This window comes from Cucurbita pepo, chromosome LG04 (genome assembly GCF_002806865.2).
Source record: "Cucurbita pepo subsp. pepo cultivar mu-cu-16 chromosome LG04, ASM280686v2, whole genome shotgun sequence".
Taxonomy (NCBI): Eukaryota; Viridiplantae; Streptophyta; class Magnoliopsida; order Cucurbitales; family Cucurbitaceae; genus Cucurbita; species Cucurbita pepo.
The window spans coordinates 6508446-6529598 of record NC_036641.1 but is presented as its reverse complement, the minus strand read 5'-3'; the positions used below and the strand labels follow the sequence as shown (position 1 = coordinate 6529598).

Below are 21153 nucleotides of genomic sequence, written 5' to 3'. Positions count from 1 at the left end.
AGTACCCGACCCTTTGAAAAGTATAATAAACACCACAAGTCCACCCTCACCAAAATAAAAAAATTGTAATACATGATTGTACTCAGCTCTCGACTACTTTGACCTAATCACCGACTTAAGCATCAGAGTGTGTTGGACACAACATCACGCCAATGCTCGGAAGCTCCTCTTACAAGTTTACGAGTCTCTATTCGATACCCACTTTAGAGTACATCACACTTACATACTGAAATTCCATACTAACATATACTAAGAAGTTAAAAGGTTCAAATATTCTCGTTCTTATAGTAAAATGACGAATTTGTCCCCGACCCAACTTAATTTATTATATTGTGTCTTAAAAAAGTAAAATTATTTTGACTCCGACCGAAAGTAATCAACTTTAATTAATTTTTTTTCCAAAACTTTGTTAGGTGAGTCAATTATAATATAATTTATTATTAAGGTCAAATTGTATTTTTGAATCTCGACCTTCTCGTATTCCCTTTATTCACACTATTTTTATAAATTAAATATTGAGAAATTAAAAAATTTGAAATAATTTTTAAATTTAGAGATCTATTAGATACAAAAATGAAAGTTTAAAGACAGTAATATTAACCCGAACATAAATAACTAGTTACTATTTTTATATTTTGATAAAATACTTATAATTTTGTATGTAAAACTGTAAAAAAAAAAATTACCAATACGTAAAAAAAGATAAATTTGTGATTATTTTAATGATTTTTATTTTTATTTTTTATTCTCCAACAAACTCTTGAAAGTAAAGTTTTATTAATTGTTTGAAAATAAATAGATTTTATTTTTAATTAAAAAATAGAAATAAAAATAAAAATTTAAATAAATGGGTTTATTATTTATTTTTTGGGTTGAAAATTTTGAGAATCTATATTTAAAAAAAGTTTAAAATGAATAAAAAAAAATAATAAACGGTTGATTTTTCGTTTCTTTAGGGTCAACAAAACCAGGCTTTCGTCTTTTGCTAGTTAAAGCGAGCTTTAGTTGGCGGGGCCTCCAATGGCGGAAAATGGCGACGCCATAATTCTTCGACCCCACTCTTCAAGTAATTTATATTTCTATTTATCAATTCTCCTTTCTTTTCGTTATCTTTGAATTCAATTTTTTCACGTAGATTGAAACCAAACAATATGATTCACGCTAGTTGACTTTGAACAAACGGACAGATTTTCAGTCCGTTGTCATCTTCTTCAGTCCCCACCTCTTTTCAATTTCAGCGACTCAGTCTTTGTTGTAATATCGTCCAATTTTTCATTTAAACGCCTCATTTTCCACTGCATTTGGATTCATCGGTGTTTGATTGGTTTATTGATTGATTTTACGTTAAATCTGTGTTCGTTGGATCATATTTTTTAAGTTTGATTGAGAGATTTCTATACTAATTGGTCGTACAGGTGGGATAGGGTATGAACTAGTTGACTGAGACGTCTGGATTGCTTTTGTTTTATTTCATTAGTGCTCTCTTTAATTATCTTCTTCTTCTTTCGCTTTTGTGATCTAACAGGAAGAAGAAAATTAGAGGTTGAGAGAGAGAGTGGGAGAAATGGGGATTTGTTGGGGTTCTCCTGTTGGTAATCATACCCCTAATACCACTGGACATCTCAGTTCAGGTAATTTCAGCTTTGTGCTTACTATCTGCAGGTTTTTCCCCAAATAATTTTTCCCTCTTGAGTTTGAAATTCTTTGATAGGGTTTCATTTAATCAGTCCTCGGAGTTATTAATTTTGTGTATTGTTTATCAATCTTTGAAGAGGAAATATGTGAGATCCCATATTGGTTGGAGAGGAGAACGAATCATTTTTTATAAGGGTGTGGAAACCCCTCTCCCTAGCAGACGTGTTCTAAAATCTTGAGGGGAAGCTGGAAGGGAAAGACCAAAGAGGACAATATCAGCTAGCGGTAGATTTGGGTTGTTAAAAATGGTATCAAAGCTAGGCACCGAACGATGTGCCAGCAAGGACGCTGGGCTTCGTAGGGGGGTGGATTGTAAGATCCCATATTGGTTGGAGAGGGGAATAAAGCATTATTTATAAAAGTGGGGAAACCTCTCCCTAGCAGACGTGTTTTAAAAACCTTGAGGGGAAGCCTGGAAGGGAAAGCCCAACGAGGACAATATCAGCTAGCGGTAGGCTTGGGTTGTTGTTACAAAGGGTATCAGAGTTTGGCATCGAGCGATGTGTCAACGAGGACGCTGGGCCTCGAAGGGGGGTGGATTGTGAAATCCCATATTGGTTGGAGAGGGGAACAAAACATTCGTTATAAGGATTTAGAAACCTCTCCCTAGCAAACGCGTTTTAAAATCTTGAGGGAAAGCTCGGAAGGGAAAATCCAAAGAGGACAATATCTGCTTCCCTTCCAAAGAGGACAATATCTGCTAGTAGTGGGTTTGAGCTGTTACAAAATATCTCTAAACTCTTTTCCGGTCTTCCCATGTGGGCATTTGTTTGTTTAATCTGTTTGTTTAATCTGTTTGGAGTTTCGTAGTTTTTGAGTGTTTGGTCAGTTTTTTCCATTAAACTTGGTTCTAAGACTAAGAGATATATGCAGATAATGATATCTTGTTTATGACTTGGAAAAATTTCCCTTGTATAATTCAAATCTGTGGCTATAACAGTGGTATCCCAGACAACATCATCAACTGTCAGCAACATCTCGAAGAATAGTAATTTCTCGGTAGCAAGTGGTGATGAAGCTTTTCCAAATGGCCAGATTTTGCCCTCTCCAAATTTGAGAGAGTACAGTTTAGCAGAGCTCAAAGCTGCAACCAAAAACTTCAGAGCTGAGGCAATGCTTGGTGAAGGAGGTTTTGGCAAAGTTTACAAAGGTTGGCTCGAGGAGAAGGGCCATGGAAAGAAGGGAAATTCGATGGTTATTGCGGTCAAAAAGTTGAAATCTGATAGCTTACAAGGAATTGAGGAGTGGCAGGTAATTATATTGTTATAGAGATGAATACTACATGGTGATTGTTCACTCTATGTTCTAGCTTAAGAACTTAATAACTTGAACTTTTTGTTGTCTCTTAGAGCTGGCTTTAGGATGGGCAAAGTCTCTATGAGGACTAGTAGGGTGGACAATGAGTATAAATCAAGAGAATCACTTGGATGATGTGGGGATCGAAACCCGTCTTTCTTTCTCTTTTGTGCCAGTAGTTTGATTATAGCCGGGCTTAGAGTATCATGCGAACTCAAGTGAATTGCTTGAGTGCATTTGAACCTTCTAAGTACTGTTTCAGTAGAACTCAACTGAGAATGAGTTAAAAAAGAAAACCATCTAGATAAATTTTGAGTGTAGAGAAAAACTGATAGCATTTTGTTTACATCATTCCAAACGACACCTAAATGTGATTTCCATCATTCATGTCACTGTTAACCCTCCGTTAGAGTGTTGATATAATATTTGTAACGGCCCGAGCCCACCGATAGCAGATATGGGATTTCCCTTCTGGGCTTTCCTCTTTGGGTTTTCCCTTCCTGGCTTCCCCTCAAGGTTTTTAAAACGTGTTAGTTAGGGAGAAGTTTCCACACCCTTATAAAGAATGATTCGTTCTCCTCCCCAACCGATGTGAGATCTCACAATCTACCCCCCTTCAGGGTCCAGCGTTCTCGCTGGCACTCATTCCCTTCTCCAATTGATGTGGGATCCCCCACCAATTCACTCTCCTTCTTGTTGGCACACCGTCTCGTGTCTACCTCCCTTCGGGGCTTAGCCGCCCGTTGTCTAACTTTGATACCATTTGTAACGGCCCAAACCCATCGCTAGCCAATATTATTCTCTTTGGGGTTTCCCTTCCGGGATTCCCCTCAAGGTTTTTAAAACGCGTTTGCTAGGGGGAGGTTTCCACACCCTTATAAAGAATGTTTCGTTCTCCTCCCCTACCGATGTAGAATCTCACAATATTAAATTTTCCATAATGGGCCCTACCGATGTAGAATCTCACAATATTAAATTTTCCATAACCCATTAACTTAAGTGAGTGACGATCTAACATGGTTAATGTGTAGGAGGTATTGTGTTCAAGCCTCCTACTCAAGAAGTTTCCCTCCTCCAGACGTTTTGAAAGAATTACACATAATAACCTTGTCTGGTTGGTTGTGCAGTCAGAAGTGGGCTTCTTAGGAAGACTTTCTCACCCAAATCTGGTGAAGCTGCTCGGTTACTGTTGGGAGGATCACGAGCTACTCCTCACTTATGAGTTCATGCAAAAGGGAAGTTTGGAGAACCATCTCTTTGGAAGTAAGAAACTAATTGATGATCTTATCCTATGATGTTCTTCCACTTAATTGCTAGTGTTCTTTTCTTTGTTCCACCAACAGAGATATCAACCTTTCTGTGAAATGCAGGGGGCTCAGCAGTTACACCACTAGAGTGGGATACTCGGCTTAAGATCGCCATAGGCGCTGCCCGAGGGCTGGCGTTCTTGCACACATCGGACAAGCAAGTAATTTATAGAGATTTCAAGGCTTCTAATATTCTGCTTGATGGGGTAATGTTCTGTTTATGATGAATTTTTAGGTAAATATACATTTTAAGAAAGAGCCTTTCTCATAATAGCCGTTTCCTTGTTGATATCTTCTCTCCTTGTAGTCTTATACACCAAAGCTATCAGACTTTGGTTTGGCAAAATTGGGTCCTTCTGAAAGTAAATCTCATTTGTCGACTCGAGTTATGGGCACTAATGGTTATGCTGCCCCGGAGTATATATCCACAGGTAGAATAAAACCGTCCAAAATTCGAGAACTTGCGACTGTTGTCGTGTAGAGATTATCGAGTATTTTCAAATTCTGAATAACGATGATGTTTATAATACAGGACATTTGTATGTCAAGAGTGACGTGTATGGTTTTGGAGTTGTACTGATCGAGATGTTAACGGGTTTACGTGCACTCGACGAAAACCGTCCAACCGGTCACGAAAACTTGGTGGATTGGATAAAGCCATACTTATCAGAGAGGAGGAAGCTGAAAAACGTGATGGACTTTCGGTTGGAAGGCAAGTATCCATCGAGATCAGCATTCCAAGTGGCTCAGCTTGCTCTACAATGTATTGAGCAAGAACAGAAGAACAGACCAGCAATGAACGAGGTTGTCGAGACACTGGAACGGATCGAAGCTATGAACGACCGACCGAATGAGCCTAGAAACTGTTCGCCCCGCCAGCCTCTTCACCATAGCTCTCCACTTCACGTGAAGCAATATGGAGCCCATGCTAATCAAACATCACCCAGGTTGAGATAGATTTCATTGGTACTGATTCTCTTGTTCCACTCTCATTTCTTCATTCATATGTTTCTTATAGATCTTAGAATGGAATGAACTTGCATCATTTGATTCTCGAAAGGCAGAACGGATGAACAGTTTGGGACCGGGCACGACCCTAAACTGTGTCCTCGAGTTACGTAGATGTTAGAATAAAGTTCGTTTTCTTAGCTGTAAGATTGTTGATAGTGAGTAAACATTTGGTAATATGTAATTAAATATTGCTTAGGCTGTGGATGTTTGAAATTAGGACAGGTTCTGGTTATTGCATTACATTGGATTGTAAAGTTTGTTTGATCTTTGAAGTGTTCGGCTGTTCTTAGGTTTTTAAGTTGTAATCATTGCTAATAGATAGTTTTGACCCGTTATCTACGTATCGCCGTCAGCCTCACTTTTAAAATGCGTTTGCTAGGGAGAGGTTTTCATACCTCTATAAGGAATGTTTCGTTCTCCTCTCCAACTGATGTAGGATCTCACAATCCACCCGACTCAGGATCTTTGTTGGCACACCACCTAGTGTCTGACTCTAATACCATCTATAACAGTCAAAGCTCACCGCTAACAGATATTATCTGCTTTGACTCGTTTACATATCACCGTCAGCCTCTCATAATCCACCTCGACTCAGGATCTTTGTTGGCACACCACCTAGTGTTTTTGACTCTAATACCATCTATAATAGTCAAAGCCCATTACTAACAGATATTATTCGCTTTGACTCGATACATATCACCAGCCTCGCGGTTTTAAAACCTGTTTGCTAGAGAGAAGTTTTTACACTTTTATAAGAAATGCTTTGTTCCCCTCTCTCACCGATGTGAGATCTCACAATCCACGGCGCACCGCCTAGTGTCTGGCCTTAATACTATCTGTAATAACCCAAGCCCATCGCTAACAGATATTATCCGCTTTGGCCCGTTACTTATCGCCGTCAGCGGTTTAAACCACGTATGTAGGGAGAGGTTTTCACACCCTTATATGAATGTTTCGTTTTCCTCTCCCACCGATGTGGGATCTCACAATGTTTTCAAAATCTAGATCGACAACTAAGAAGTCAAAAAGTCAAACGAAAATGACGGTAAAGAAATAATGAGAAATCAAACCCATTTTTTTAAATTCAAAAACTAAAAATCAAATCAAATTTTCATTTCGATTAACTCAATACACAAATTAAGAACTAATTTCTTTCAAGGTTAAATTATATGTTTAATTCTTATTTAGTCCTTCAAGTTTGATTAAATTCAATTATAATCTTTTTTACGAAATTAATGTTGTAATGGTATATTTAATCGTTCAAACCAAGGTTTGAAAACTAAAATAAGTTTCGTATTAAACCTATAAATATTACTTTATATATATATATGTATATATATTCTTAAAAAAAAATAGTTTTTATTTTAAAATTTCAACTATTTTATTAACATGAAATATACTATAGAAAACATATAAATTTAATGAGAAAATAAGAAAATTAAAATAATAATAATTTTTTAATTTTTAATTTTTAAAATTTAGTTAAGAAGTGAAATATTTTAATTAAAAAATATTAGAAATAAGAAAACTAAATATTAATCTTAGACATTATATATATATATATATATATATATATAATAGGATCTTGAAGAAACTAATTTCTGAAAATTCCATTTTCCATATTTGCTTCCTGATCTACCGACTTTGAAACGCGCTTTCATGGAGTTCGGCATCACAGTCCCGCGCTGGCGAATGAAGGCGAAATGAATCTTGAAGATACTGCCTTCCTTCTACTCTGAAGCGATAAGCCACTGATCGTCTCTCTCCAATTTCTGCAATGGAAGTTCTTCGAAGAAGATTTTCTCTCAACTTGAATCTTCTGTTTCTCCTCTGCGTCTTATTGGTAACAACTTTCCATTCCTTTTTCGAGCATAGCCTGTAATTTTTGGACAATTTTGTTCTGTTTCTTTTTTGCTACTTGAGATGTGGTAGTGAATTTATATATGTTCCTCAAGATCCCTCTCATTTGGTACTGTTGCGATTGTGAGCTGAATTCCTTCGGGACCTTAATGAGGTCTTGAAATTACTTTTACTTACGGCCTTTCGAGAGGTCTGCTGTTGATTGATGCCGATTGTTTTGATACTTTTTGGAATTTTCTTTTTTAATTGTGCATCTGTTAGAGATTTGATTGCGCCTTAGTGAAATGAACCGGACTGTTGACTCTGATCTTAAGGCTGTGCTTCTGTTGTGTCGCAAGCTTTCCTTTGCTTGCATCTTTACTTTCAGAATTTATTAGAATTCTTTCCAGGATTAGATCGTAGTTGTCGGATATATCAATTTTCATTTTCCAGATAGATGCAGTTTAAGCCTTAAGTTCAACTGCCTAATTCGATGCAGGTTGTATTTCACATTGGTCCCATTGGAGCGGATGCATCCAATGCTTCTCTCGCGTAAGAAAATTGTTGAAAGATTTGCTATGCCAGATATTTCTTTATTCTTCTTTTACTCTGTGAATTCTTTATTTTATTATTATCATGCTTGGATAGACGATTTCTGTCTGATAAATGAACATTGACGAGGCTTGATCTTTTATATACTGCAGTCAGAATGAGAAGCCTTTGCATCAATGTGTCCAATGTGGAAATGGAGAGGTATTACACTTGTATCTCTTTGTGGTACATTGTACATTTAATGTTTCTGTCCTATTTTCTTTTATTTTAATTTGTTGGTAACATATCTATTTTTTATTTGAATCGAGATTTAGTCATTTAGTTGGTAAGTGAACTCCTATTACCATTTGTTAATATTTTCCCATTTTAATATATTTTAGTAGTGGATTGATTGCACAACATTGTCAAATTAAAAGACGTCAAACTGAGTAATGCTTGTGTAAAGATTATGAAACTCTTGATGATCACCTTTGAGGACAAGGATGTTTATATGTGTGCGTGTATGAATTTTTGTACTGAACTTTTTTTTTTGGCACAATACCTTATCATATAGCCTCTAAGTGGGTGGAATCATTAACATTGTTTAATATATGGCATTACTTGAACTCTGGTGACTGATGTTATGCCTGTGGCAGTAATAACATATGGTAATATGCATGCATACAAATGGTTTCTTATCTTTTGGTCATTTCAGGCAATTATGAACTTTTTCGGTTCCATACCTGTGTTTTTATTCTTACTTGTTTTGCTAGTTGCATTGGTTATAATTATTAAGATACTTGAATTAGAGAGATGGTTAAAAGAGAAAAAAAAGCTATTTGTTTTGCACGAATGGAAGGGTGAGTACTTATGTCACTAAAGGTCTTCTTGATGAAGTTATGATTTATTTATGAGTTTAGTTTCTTCCTCGCATTACAAAGATGGAAAGAAATTCATTTAATTAATTGTGGGATCCTTTCCATACTTTCTATTCTAATTTTATTTCATTTATAAGCTTTATGCATTCAGAAGTCCTTGCACTTATTGATCAACTCAAATGCTTGCAGGAGCAACGAATTGCAAATAGAATCAGCACCAATGAAGATGATAAGGTATTAATGTGTTATGAAGTTCATAAATTTTAGTATTGTTTGCATTCAACACTTGCAATGTTTATGTTTGTAACATTCACTTCCAACAGGATATTGACATAATTGCAGCCTATAGTGATCCTTCTGGGGCTTTTCGCCTTGGAAGGGTCAAATTGAAGGATTTATCTGCCTCCTGGGTATGGGAAAATTCTGTGGATGGAAACCACCACCAGCCACTGAGTTCCCAGGTACTGAGAATATTTTTGAAACCGATCAAGTCCTCTTGACGTTTTTTGTTTGTATAATGTGCATGGGGTCAACTGTTAAAGCATGTTATATTATACTTATTGCTGTTTTAGTTAGGTTCTAACTTTCCATAATCCATTCTAGGTAAAACATCAATGGTCAATGTTTATTCCTTTTCCGTTGTGGCTCACTAGACTTGAGTAGTAGTTTGATGATATTTTCCTGGTGCATATGCATATGCACATGTAAAATATAATTCATGTATTTTTTTCCTTTCAGACAGACCCATTAGTTTCCAGGACGGAGAATGAGGAGAAGGTGGAACGCTCCGTAGATGGCCAACCTCCTGCAGAAGGTGAAGCTGATTTTTCTCGTTTATCATCGATGAATCCAGTGAAGCTAAAACGGAGGGTAAGATTTCTCACCCTTCTACTTGTCATTGGCACATAGGTATTTTGAACTAATTTTCAATATGTAAGTACTTCAGGCAATGCGAATGGAGAGGAGGGCTCTACGAGCTGCGAATTTGATTAGAGAAGATAAAGAGGTAGACGATCAGATGGCAGCTGCTGCTATCGAACGGTCTAAAAGCTTTGACACTACAGTAAAGGGAAAGTACAGCATTTGGAGGAGAGATTTTGAAAACCCCAAATCTGATTCCACCTTGAAACTTATGCGCGATCAGATCATAATGGCCAAAGCATATGCAAATATAGCTAAGTCAAGGAATGATACCATACTTTACAATACTCTAATGAAACACTGTAGAGAAAGTCAACTGGCCATTGGGGAAGCAAATTCTGATGCTGGGCTTCATCCAAGGTTTTAGAAAGCTTCTTTCTCTCCTCTTGTTAACGCTTGCCGAATTTTCTTGGTATTCATGCATTGTTCTTCGTCTTTCTGCAGTGCACTAGATCGAGCAAAAACCATGGGTCATGCTCTTGCGATGGCCAAAGACGAACTATATGACTGTCTGACTATGTCGAGAAAGTTGAGAACCATGCTACAGTCAACTGAGGATAATGTGAATGCCCAGAAGAAAAAGAGTGCATTCTTGACTCAGCTAGCAGCCAAAACAGTCCCTAAATCCTTGCACTGTCTCCCTTTACATCTTGCAGGAGACTATTTCCTGAAGGGTTACCATCTTAATCATAATATCGACAGAGAAAAGACCGAGAATCCTTCTCTGTATCACTATGCGATTTTCTCAGACAACGTGTTAGCAACATCGGTTGTCGTCAACTCTACTGTTTTGCATGCAAAGGAACCCGAGAAACACGTCTTCCATATCGTCACAGATAAGCTGAACTTTGCTGCTATGAGAATGTGGTTTCTTGTTAATTCTCCTTCGAAAGCAACGATCCAAGTTCAAAATATCGATGATTTCAAGTGGTTGAATTCCTCTTATTGCTCTGTTCTACGACAACTTGAATCTGCAAGACTTAAAGAGTATTACTTCAAGGCAAATCATCCTTCTTCCCTCTCTGTTGGTATGGATAATCTGAAGTATAGGAACCCCAAGTATTTGTCCATGCTGAATCATCTTCGATTCTACCTCCCCGAAGTGTATCCGAAGTTGGACAAGATCCTATTTTTAGACGACGATATTGTAGTTCAAAAGGATTTAACGCCGTTGTGGTCCATCGATCTGAAAGGTATGGTGAATGGGGCAGTGGAGACCTGTAAAGAAAGCTTTCATCGGTTCGATAAATATCTCAACTTCTCAAATCCAAAGATCTCTGAGAATTTTGATCCAAATGCTTGCGGTTGGGCGTTCGGCATGAATATTTTCGACTTGAAGGAATGGAGAAAACGAAACATGACTGGAATATACCATTATTGGCAAGATATGGTAACACTTGCCCCCTTGCTTTGATAGTCATTTCGTAGTTTTGAACATTTATCATACAACTTGCAAGTATATAGCTCATCTTTCTTTTAATTAAACACACTTAGATTACTAACTGAAGGAACTCCCGTGCAGAACGAGGACCGAACTCTGTGGAAGCTCGGGTCGCTTCCACCAGGTCTGATCACATTTTACAATCTTACGTATCCGCTAGACAGAGGATGGCACGTGCTAGGTCTCGGATACGACCCTGCGCTGAACCTCACAGAAATAGAGAATGCTGCTGTTATCCATTACAATGGAAACTACAAGCCCTGGTTAGATTTAGCTGTTTCCAAGTACAAGTCATACTGGTCTAAGTATGTGATGCCTGGCAACCCTTATCTCCAGCTTTGTAACATCAGTGAATAGCAATATATTTTTTTTTCCCCTTCTCCCACTCAATTTTTTCAATAGAAAGAATACGAAATAGATCAGTTTTGGTGTTCAAGTTCTAAAGAAACGTCGTATAATGATGATCCTTTGAGGATCTTCTAGTGTCAAAGTTTAGAGAGGTTATTCATTCAATTAATTTCTTTGTTTGTGTTGTCTATGATTACTTAAAAGTTTGTTCTCTGCGCTTGTCTTGCACGGAAAGCTCTTAGGCGAGGTTCATCTTTGTCAACCAAACACAACTTGGTGGAATCTAAGCTTGTTCGGCCACACGTTTCTCGTGTGTGCATGTTTAACTATTTGCCGCTAATTTGACTTATTTTTGCTCTAGGCCAAATCATTAGGCTTGACCTTGCCTCTACTTAGGGTTAAAGTCTCTCACATGCAAAGTTGCATCTCATCACATGTCTTGATGTCATCCTACACGTAATCCTAATTCTTGGGATGTCAATGTCATCGGCCATCACACTTTGCTTGGTCATGCTCATTGATAGTAGACTCATGTGTGTGACAATTTCAAAAATTGCGCATTCAATTCAATGATGTATTACATTAAGTATATTTTAAGTAATGTTAAAATTTTGATTGGAGTAATTCCATTTTAATTTTTAATTAACTAAAAATTTTCAATTAATTAATGAATAATTTATTATATTTATATATATAATAAGAATAAGATAAACGAATAGTCGGAATCGAACCCACATCGTTAGCTTGGAAGGCTAGGGGTTATAGTCGATGTTGATTCATCATTTTGAACGTCTCTAATTCAAAACCGAACGTGAAACTTTGGTTTCATTCGGCTCCTTTATGGAAGATGGATAAATTCTTACATGTAAGATGTAAAGAAAAAAAAAATGTCATCCATATATAACATTTATGTGATGTCGTACTAGATTATGTCATTTACAGACTCTGTACTAGATTATGTGTGCATATACCAGCCTCCGACACATGGGCTTAGACGCAATGTCAACATATCTGTGTCGTCCGATTATGTGTGCATATACAAACCTCCGACACATGGGCTTAGACGCAATGTCAACATATCTGTGTCGATCAATTTCAAAGAAAGTTAAAGAGACATAATTATTTTGTTTGGGAAAATATCTTATACTTGTGAAAATATTTGTACGTGAAATTGTTCCTTGATATATTATTATTATTTTCATTTTTTTTACAAAGATTAAATAAATTAGTTTTATTTATTTATTTATTTTTATTTTTTATCATCCTAGTTCTTACCTAGGTCAAGATTAAATTTTCTTAATTTTTTTTTTTTGGAGATAAAATTATTACAGCCGTTGGATCATTCTTGGGGTAAGTTTTTTAACCTTTAAAAGAGTATCTTTGAGTTCGGTACGATTCTCTTTTTCTTACATTTATTTTCAACATTTATTTAAAAATGTACAAATGAAAATTTAATTAATTAAATTATATTAATAATTTAACTAAATAAAAATAAAACAATTAATTATCTAAAATTAATTAATATAATAAAATTATTGTAATTAAATAACTAAATAAAAATTTACATAATTATATTTGTTTGAATTTTGTTTTTATCTTTTTTATTCGTATCTCTCTATTTTATTTTAAAATTTAATAAAAAGGCCTAAAATTAGATAGTTTGTTTCCACGTATTTGTTATTTAATTAAAATATTATATAAGATATTAATTATGTATTGATTTATTTAAATAATATTTAAAGAATATATCAAAAACCAAAAAAAAAATTACAGTAAAATCCTTCCAAATATCTCAAAAGAAAAAAAATAAAATAAAATCAACCATTTTAAAATTAAATAAATAAATAAAAAAAAATAAAATATCAAATTTCTACCTTATAAATAAATAAGTTTATTACATTATACCATTATTTTATTTTCTATTCTCGACAGTCTATCACCTTCCAATTTTCAGATAAAATTCTTACCGGTATCCAGATCGATTTTGGTATGTTTAAGTTTCTTATTCAATGCATTCTGTCTGATCTCTATTTTGACTGTAATGGTATCGTTTGCTATTATTTATGTACATATTTCTATTACATATTATCGTTTGCTATTATTGTCTCAATTATATTTTCATGATTTTTCGTAAATAGATCATCATTTTTTTTCCGTAAATAGATCATGATTTTTCGTACATATTTTTATCACTATTTTGAATTTTTTTTTTGTATGTATAATACGTGTTGTAATATGCACTTTATGGTGATATGATGAGTATGATGATTGCATGACGTTTGTCTTAATATGTAGTTGTTTTCCATATTAAGCATGTTATATGATGATGAGTGTCATATTGCATCATGTCGATAGATAGAGACATGACACAACCCTAAGAGCATGAAAATGATTTTAATATAAATACACAACGAACATGTGTTACTTAATGTAACATAGAGATGAGATTAGAGGGTTGTGTCGAAAGAGACGATAAGATGGAATTAGAGGGATCTAATGCATATTGTATATTCATACGCATAGAGATACTTCCCTATGTATTGACATTGTTTTTAATAAAAATTATGTTGTATTATATTTATTTTTTAAAAGAAATAACTTTAAATATACATATTTTATGAAGGAAAAAAAATAATTGCGTGAAATTATTCGTACATTAGAATTGTATTAAAATAATATAAAATTAGGAAATGATTTGTTAGGTTTATATATATATATATATATACACACACATTGTTTACCGTGCGCGTTAAGGGGAATTAAGCCCCATATATATTTTTCGCCTCGGCTTTGTGGCTTCGTCGGACTTTTAGGCAAGGTTTGTCTTCGCCAATCGAACATTGCTTGTGCGAAATCCAAACTTGTTCAACCACACACGCCGCTTGCACTTGCATGTTCAATCGTCTGCGACACATCTTACTTGGCTCTATACTAGGCCAAGTCATTCGGCTCGACCTTGCCTCTACTCGAGCCAAGGTCTCTCAATGCAACGTTGCATCTCATCTTGTCATCTCGATCCCCATCGATAGGGTCCATATCGATGGTGGTTGAATCGATCTTGATAATTTTTTTAAATTTCATTGAAATTATCATTGAGTTTAGTTATATGAGTTTCGTTTAAGCTTCTTAACTGTGTGAGGTTACGAGGATTTTTATGATTTTCATGTTCTTTTTAGATTCTTTCTCAAGCGATTATTCAAAAGATGAGGATGATGCAGACAAAGCGAAGATACCATACCGACGATTCCTCAAACCGTATGGTTATGCCGAGTAATGTTACAACCTTCTTAAGACCATCAACCGCGGTCCGAACCAACAAATCTAATGGGGATTCTAAACCATCCCTATTCAAAACTCCGCCACTAAGGACTACAACACAAGTATCATCGCCCACAAAGACGGCTCGAGTAGAGATGTTAAAGAATAAATTCAGTAATACTATTTCAAAAGCTGAACAAGCACTTCAGTCTAAGCATAAGATTTCTCGTAAGGTTACCGTTCCAAAGAAATTACCGGAACAAAAACGAGTTGCTCCAAATGTTGTCGTTCCAAATATATGGTCTACTAAACAAAAACGAGCTGCTCGAAAGGCATTCTCTACAATTGAACAAAAACAAGCTTCTCCAAAGGAATACTCAGTAAGGGAACAAAGACGAGCTTCAAGAGAAGCTCTCGATGCGGTCAAGCCGACGTATAATTTTAACGAGAATCTCGATGTCATGAAAGAGTTCGAGAATCTACTAACTAATGGTATTGAATGTAATCCAAATCATTTAATTAATAATACTTCGGGATGAGTTAGATGATGAGGATGCTAAGGTTATGCCAACATAGTTGGGATGATCGGGTGCATCTACTGATTCCTCATCACCAATAATTTCCGTTTTTTTTTTTTATCTCACACGTTCCAAAGTCACTAAATCGTAATTTATTAAAATATTTGAGAAATGCTTCGTAACATGGCAACATCAGTGAAAATATTTGAATCCACGCCCATCCTCTATTTCAACCGTTATTTGCACTCACGTGCTAATTCACAATAGTCCTTTCAAAGAACACGATTTCAAATGTCTCACTCTCGGTAGGTTCTCATCTCTAGCTTGTGACTTCCATCTCGAGAATGGATCTATTGCACATTCGAGATGACAATTCTGACTCCAAAGCCACCACAAAGAAGTACTTATTCTCGTCGCTCGGAGTCGTAATGGATTGTCAAAGAAAGTAAGATGAAGCGAGATAATTACGAATTCCATAAGACGAAGAGTCGATTGTCGGGTTAGGTATAAGGGTAAAGATGTAAAATAATAGGTCAACTAGATTTTGTGGGTGCTTTATTTTTCAGTGAAATAAATTAAAAAAAAGAAAAGAAAAAACAGAAAAAAAAAAAGGAGGCCTGGTCATGTTCTTTTTCCAGATTGTTGCAGCCCAAGAACATGTGGAAAAATCCAAAATAAGGCCCAAGGATCGAAACCCTATCATGCCGGAATGGAAGGAGCAAATCCAGACCCGATTTAAGAAGGAAATATCAATTTTCATTTCATTTCATGAATCTCTCAAATCACACATTCATCTGACGCGATTTTTTCATTACTGCTTCTCCAATTCTCCACCTACCTTTCTCAATTCATTCAATTCTCTCCCATTTTCTGCAGTAAATACTTCAATTTGATTTTGTGTTAACAGTATTTTTATTCTTTTTTTCTCGCGTTTTAATCTGTGGTTTTCGTTATCGTTCGGGGTTTTCCATGTTTCTTCTGGGATAGGGTCAGTGTTGGTTTTCTTTTTCGAGGTTGATTTTGCTGATCGATCTGCGTGTAAGGGATATGGGTGCCGACGGTGATTCCAGCGAGCACCGGGTTGAGGGCGGTGGCGATGGTGAAGAAGGTGGAGTTGGTGTTTCTGTCAATATTCGATGTTCTAATGGTTCGAAATTTTCGGTGACGATGAGTCTTGATTCCACGGTTGGGACATTTAAATCAATTCTTGCTCAGAATTGTGATATTCCAGCTGATCAACAGCGATTGATCTACAAGGGTCGCATCTTGAAGGACGATCAGACCTTAGTCAGTTATGGTATGTTCCTTTTTTCTTTGTTAATCTGGAAGTTTTGGACTAAGGTATGGTGGGTAACTCTCGTTTTGCTTTATCTGCTTCGTGTACGAAGTTTCCTGTTCATTAGAATTGAGATTTTTCCACTTTGGAAGGATATGTGAATGTGAATTTTGCTTTTCATGTCTTTGTTGAGGTCATTTGTTCCAAGGGAATTGCTTAGTTTATGTGATTGTAACATTTGTCCCCGAATGTTCATTTTTCTTTTTGGGTACAAAGTTTAACTTGAGCTAAGGGCATGTTTGTGAGTGATTTTCATATAAGCATTCTTTGAGAATGATTTTGAATTGGTTAAAATCACTTTTGTCACGTTCAAAACTACGCTCTAACATGCTTTAAACTAAGATTACGAAACATACTTTTTCATGTTTTACACTTTTAAACACAAATTTGCACAATCAAAATTGATTTCGAATCGGTAAAGGCATGTTAGAATCTTCATTTTGGCTGATGATCCTCTCTTTTCTTGGCTTTCTCAAGTTGGTCTATATGTTTTAAGTCTGCTATCTTATTCTTTCAGAATCAAATATGCATTACATAATGTGAGGTGCCCACACATTCAATCATATATTTGTATCCAGATATACAGTTCAAGCTTTTGTTTTCCATTCTATTCCTAGTGGTGGGTTTTTTATGTTTATAGCGAATATTGGCCGAGTTTTGTATGTATATTCTATTTGTTATCAGGCTGATTAATGCAGGTCACGTTACACTGATTAGTCCGTTATTTGTAGCCTTGTGTGCACTACAAGAACCCTTTGACCTTGTGTCATTAGCTTTCTGGCATTTTGTGCTGTAATTGGCATTGACCTGAAATTTACTTCACATCTTTTTAACCTTTCTTCTTGAAGGGTTACAGGCAGATCATACTATTCACCTGGTTCGTGGGTTTCCCCAAGGTTCGTCAGCACCGTCTGCACCTGCTTCTAATGATAATAGTAGAAGTTCTGAGACTGCTACTGCTCCCGGTGTTACAAGAGGTGTTGGTTCCACTGGGAGTGATGCTTTTGGAAATGCTGGCCTTGGTGCATCTTTGTTTCCTGGACTAGGTTTCAATTCTCTCGGTGGCGGTGGAGCTGGACTTCCCGAGTTTGAACAAGTGCAACAGCAGTTGACTCAGAATCCAAACATGATGAGGGAAATAATGAACATGCCTGCAATCCAGAACTTGATGAATAACCCTGACATGATGCGGAGCTTAATTATGAGCAATCCTCAGATGAGGGATATTATTGACAGGAACCCCGAGCTTGCACATATACTCAATGACCCTGGTATTCTTCGGCAGACATTAGAGGCTGCAAGGAATCCAGAACTCATGAGAGAGATGATGAGAAACACTGACAGAGCCATGAGTAACATCGAATCTTCTCCTGAGGGATTTAACATGCTGAGACGGATGTATGAAAATGTTCAGGAGCCATTTCTGAATGCAACAACGATGACTGGAAATGCTGGGAATGATTCGAGTTCAAACCCATTTGCAGCTCTCCTGGCAAACCAAGGGGGTGCACAAGCTAGGAACGAGTCTAATAATTCTTCTACTACAGGATCGGAAACAACCGAAAATGCTGCTCCGAATACGAATCCGCTTCCTAATCCCTGGGGTAATAATATGCTAGTGCTAAACCATTGCCACTTACTTTCTTATACCTATTTAAGACTAGTTAAGTACAACTTTGGTTGCAATTTTGTTCTATTCCGCTCATAATATTGCAAGAAAACGCCCGTTTGCATTCAAATGACTTAACTTACATTTTCCTTTTTGCTTTCTGTTGGAATTTGAATGGGAAATCTAGTGTTCCTTTTTATCTGACTTTATATTTACATAAGATTTATAATTTTATGTGGTTGTTATCTGAAGGTAATCTTGCTTATCCGTAGTCACTTATTATTTACTTTCTAGTAGGTTTTTTGTTTTTGAGTTCTTTCCTACTATGTTATAATATTTCTTTTGCCCAAACTAAGCCCATGACTCTATCTTCGTTTCGTTCTTCGGAGCTTGTTTGGCGTATTCCATTGTAAATTTGAATCTCATACCATTCAGTTAGGAACCAAACTTCCCCATTTCCTTCATGCTATTAACATGGAAAGTCCATCACATCTTTACTGAATGGTGTCATATTTCGATGTTAACTTCTAGGAGGAACTCAGACAACAACCACACAGCCTACTCCAGTAGGTGATGCAAGGCCTGGTATTGGGGGTTTAGGAGGGGCTGGTCGCACAAATGTGGAACGTTCTGTTGGTGGCACGCCGAATGTAGCTCAGTTGAATCAGTTTCTGCAGAACCCGGCTATTTCACAGATGATGCAGAGCCTGCTCTCCAATCCTCAGTATATGAATCAAGTGCTGTGCTTATATGATGATATAGTTTCTGCTAAATTAGTTAAATGCCATTTGAAAAGTTTCGTAATTCATATATTCTTTGATTTGAACTACAGATCCTCAATCTCAACCCACAGACGCGGGGTATGGTTGATATGAATCCTCAATTAAGAGAAATGATGCAAAATCCCGAGTTCGTTCGCCAATTAACTAATCCTGAGATGATACAGGTACAACTTCTCAGACGTTCAACACTCGATCCATGTGACTATTTCATTAATAGGCATTCGTTGTATGGTGACGATGGTTCATAGTAGCTTATTGATATCATTGCTATTATTTTTTCTATTACAATACATTTATACTTTTCTTGGTTCATTTCTGCATTTCCTGCTTGCAGCAAATGCTATCAGTTCAGCAGTCACTTTTCTCGACCTTAAATCGACAACCATCATCTCAGTAAGTCCGGATTTCTCTCTCAAATTTACATTATTATGTAGCACAAATACTAGGCTGTTCGAAACTGCGGTCGGGATCACGTTTTATATTGAAGTCCGCAGTCTCATTATCGTATATCAGAACTGTTTTTCGTACTTATATAATCAAACTTCATCCAGAACAAATTCTGTGGCCTAGTAACAGTTCAGTAGTTTAGTAGTTTGTAGAATTTGAGCAAGTTTGTAAATTGTATGATAAGAGCTGAACGGATTTTCACACGACGTTCTTTCTTTAATTACTCATTGCTTTTTACAGGGATTCTGCTCAATCGGGCACTGCTGCAGGTACGGTGAAGGATAACTTTTAAATTGATGTTTGTTTTCTTTAGCATCATCGACGTTTCTAAGTCGTGTAAGTTATAGGTGTTCCTAACACTGCTGGATTGGAGATGTTGATGAGCCTGTTCGGTGGGCTTGGCGCCGGTGGGTTGGCTACTCCGAACAATCCGAACGGTTCGATCATCTGCTTGTTACATTATCTTCTTTTCCAGTTCTCCCTCATACATAAAATCAAAATGAACCTTGTTTGCAGTGCCCCCAGAAGAACTATATGCAACTCAACTTTCACAGCTCCAAGAGATGGGTTTTTTCGACACCCAAGAGAACATCAGAGCTCTACGCGCTACGTCCGGGAACGTACATGCTGCTGTCGAGCGACTGCTGGGAAATCTCGGGCAGTAAACTGAACCGATCTACCATTTTTCTTTCGAAATTGAATTGAGATTTATCATGCTAGACGATATGTAGTAGTGCAAATTTAGATCTACAGACACCAACCAAACACAGCTGCACATGCCACAGACATATACAGGTTATGTTTTGGAATCTGAATAATTGAAATGCCCCATGAGATAGAGATATATATATCTATATATCTATATATCTATATATATATATATAAAAAAAAAAAAAAAAAAAAAAAAAAAAAAAAAAAAAAAAAAAAAAAAAAAAAAGTTGTAAATACATTTAAAATGCTTCAAATTCTTGGGAGCTTGATCATGCTGATTTCTGTTGCCTTTTGTTCCTCTGTTTCTTTGGTGGGTTCTTGTTCTTATACCGACTTTCGGTTTTATTTCTTTGGGATTTAATATCTTACGAGTTACTTTGCAACTAAATTTGGCAGGATCAGAAGAAATTAGTTGCTCGCTCGTTATCTCGAGAGTTTAGTCGAGATGGAATTAGTTGCTCGTTATCTCGAGAGATTAGTCGAGACGGAATTAGTTGCTCGTTATCTCGAAAGGTTAGTGGAGACTGGAATTAGTTGCTCGTTATCTCGAGAGGTTAGTGGAGACGGAATTAGTTGCTCCTTATCTCGAGAGGTTAGTGGGGACGGAATTAGTTGCTCCTTATCTCGAGAGGTTAGTGGGGACGGAATTAGTTGCTCGTTATCTCGAGAGATTAGTCGAGACGGAATTAGTTGCTCGTTATCTCGAGAGATTAGTCGAGACGGAATTAGTTGCTCGTTATCTCGAGAAATTAGTCAAGATGGAATTAGTTGCTCGTTATCTCGAGAGATTAGTCGGGACAGAATTAGTTGCTCGTTATCTTGAGAGATTAGTCGAGACGGAATTAGTTGCTCGTTATCTTGAGAGATTAGTCGAGACGGAATTAGTTGCTCGTTATCTTGAGAGATTAGTCGAGACGGAATTAGTTGCTCGTTATCTTGAGAGATTAGTCGAGACGGAATTAGTTGCTCGTTATCTTGAGAGATTAGTCGAGACGGAATTAGTTGCTCGTTATCTTGAGAGATTAGTCGAGACGGAATTAGTTGCTCGTTATCTTGAGAGATTAGTCGAGACGGAATTAGTTGCTCGTTATCTTGAGAGATTAGTCGAGACGGAATTAGTTGCTCGTTATCTTGAGAGATTAGTCGAGACGGAATTAGTTGCTCGTTATCTTGAGAGATTAGTCGAGACGGAATTAGTTGCTCGTTATCTCAAGAGATTACTCGA

General features: G+C 36.5%; 3 protein-coding genes across 8 annotated transcripts; all 3 read left to right on the top strand.

Moving 5' to 3' along the window:
* Positions 1-976: 976 nt before the first annotated feature.
* Positions 977-5581, top strand: LOC111792454 (probable serine/threonine-protein kinase PIX13). 6 transcript variants are annotated; one of them, XM_023673934.1, is made up of 8 exons: positions 977-1066; positions 1136-1254; positions 1526-1631; positions 2636-2946; positions 4119-4254; positions 4362-4504; positions 4606-4729; positions 4831-5581. In XM_023673934.1, exons 3-8 carry the CDS (start codon positions 1565-1567, stop codon positions 5253-5255), a joined length of 1206 nt encoding a protein of 401 aa, XP_023529702.1. In that variant the 5' UTR covers positions 977-1066; positions 1136-1254; positions 1526-1564; the 3' UTR covers positions 5256-5581. The 6 variants fall into 6 exon arrangements, with proteins under 6 accessions (XP_023529702.1, XP_023529705.1, XP_023529704.1 ...); XM_023673936.1 differs by having other exon boundaries at positions 1003-1066; positions 1188-1254; XM_023673937.1 differs by lacking the exon at positions 1136-1254 and having other exon boundaries at positions 984-1066.
* Positions 5582-6918: 1337 nt separating this feature from the next.
* On the top strand, positions 6919-11478 carry LOC111792418 (probable galacturonosyltransferase 3). The gene is made up of 9 exons (XM_023673872.1): positions 6919-7152; positions 7648-7700; positions 7853-7901; positions 8747-8791; positions 8881-9018; positions 9296-9427; positions 9504-9838; positions 9923-10868; positions 11001-11478. The coding sequence occupies exons 1-9, from the start codon at positions 7087-7089 to the stop codon at positions 11274-11276; spliced, it is 2040 nt and encodes a 679-aa protein (XP_023529640.1). The 5' UTR covers positions 6919-7086; the 3' UTR covers positions 11277-11478.
* A 4318-nt stretch (positions 11479-15796) lies between these two features.
* Positions 15797-20083, top strand: LOC111792433 (ubiquitin domain-containing protein DSK2a-like). The gene is made up of 8 exons (XM_023673893.1): positions 15797-16340; positions 17228-17983; positions 18520-18725; positions 18821-18934; positions 19105-19163; positions 19458-19486; positions 19565-19654; positions 19734-20083. The coding sequence occupies exons 1-8, from the start codon at positions 16091-16093 to the stop codon at positions 19880-19882; spliced, it is 1653 nt and encodes a 550-aa protein (XP_023529661.1). The 5' UTR covers positions 15797-16090; the 3' UTR covers positions 19883-20083.
* The last annotated feature ends 1070 nt before the right edge of the window (positions 20084-21153 follow it).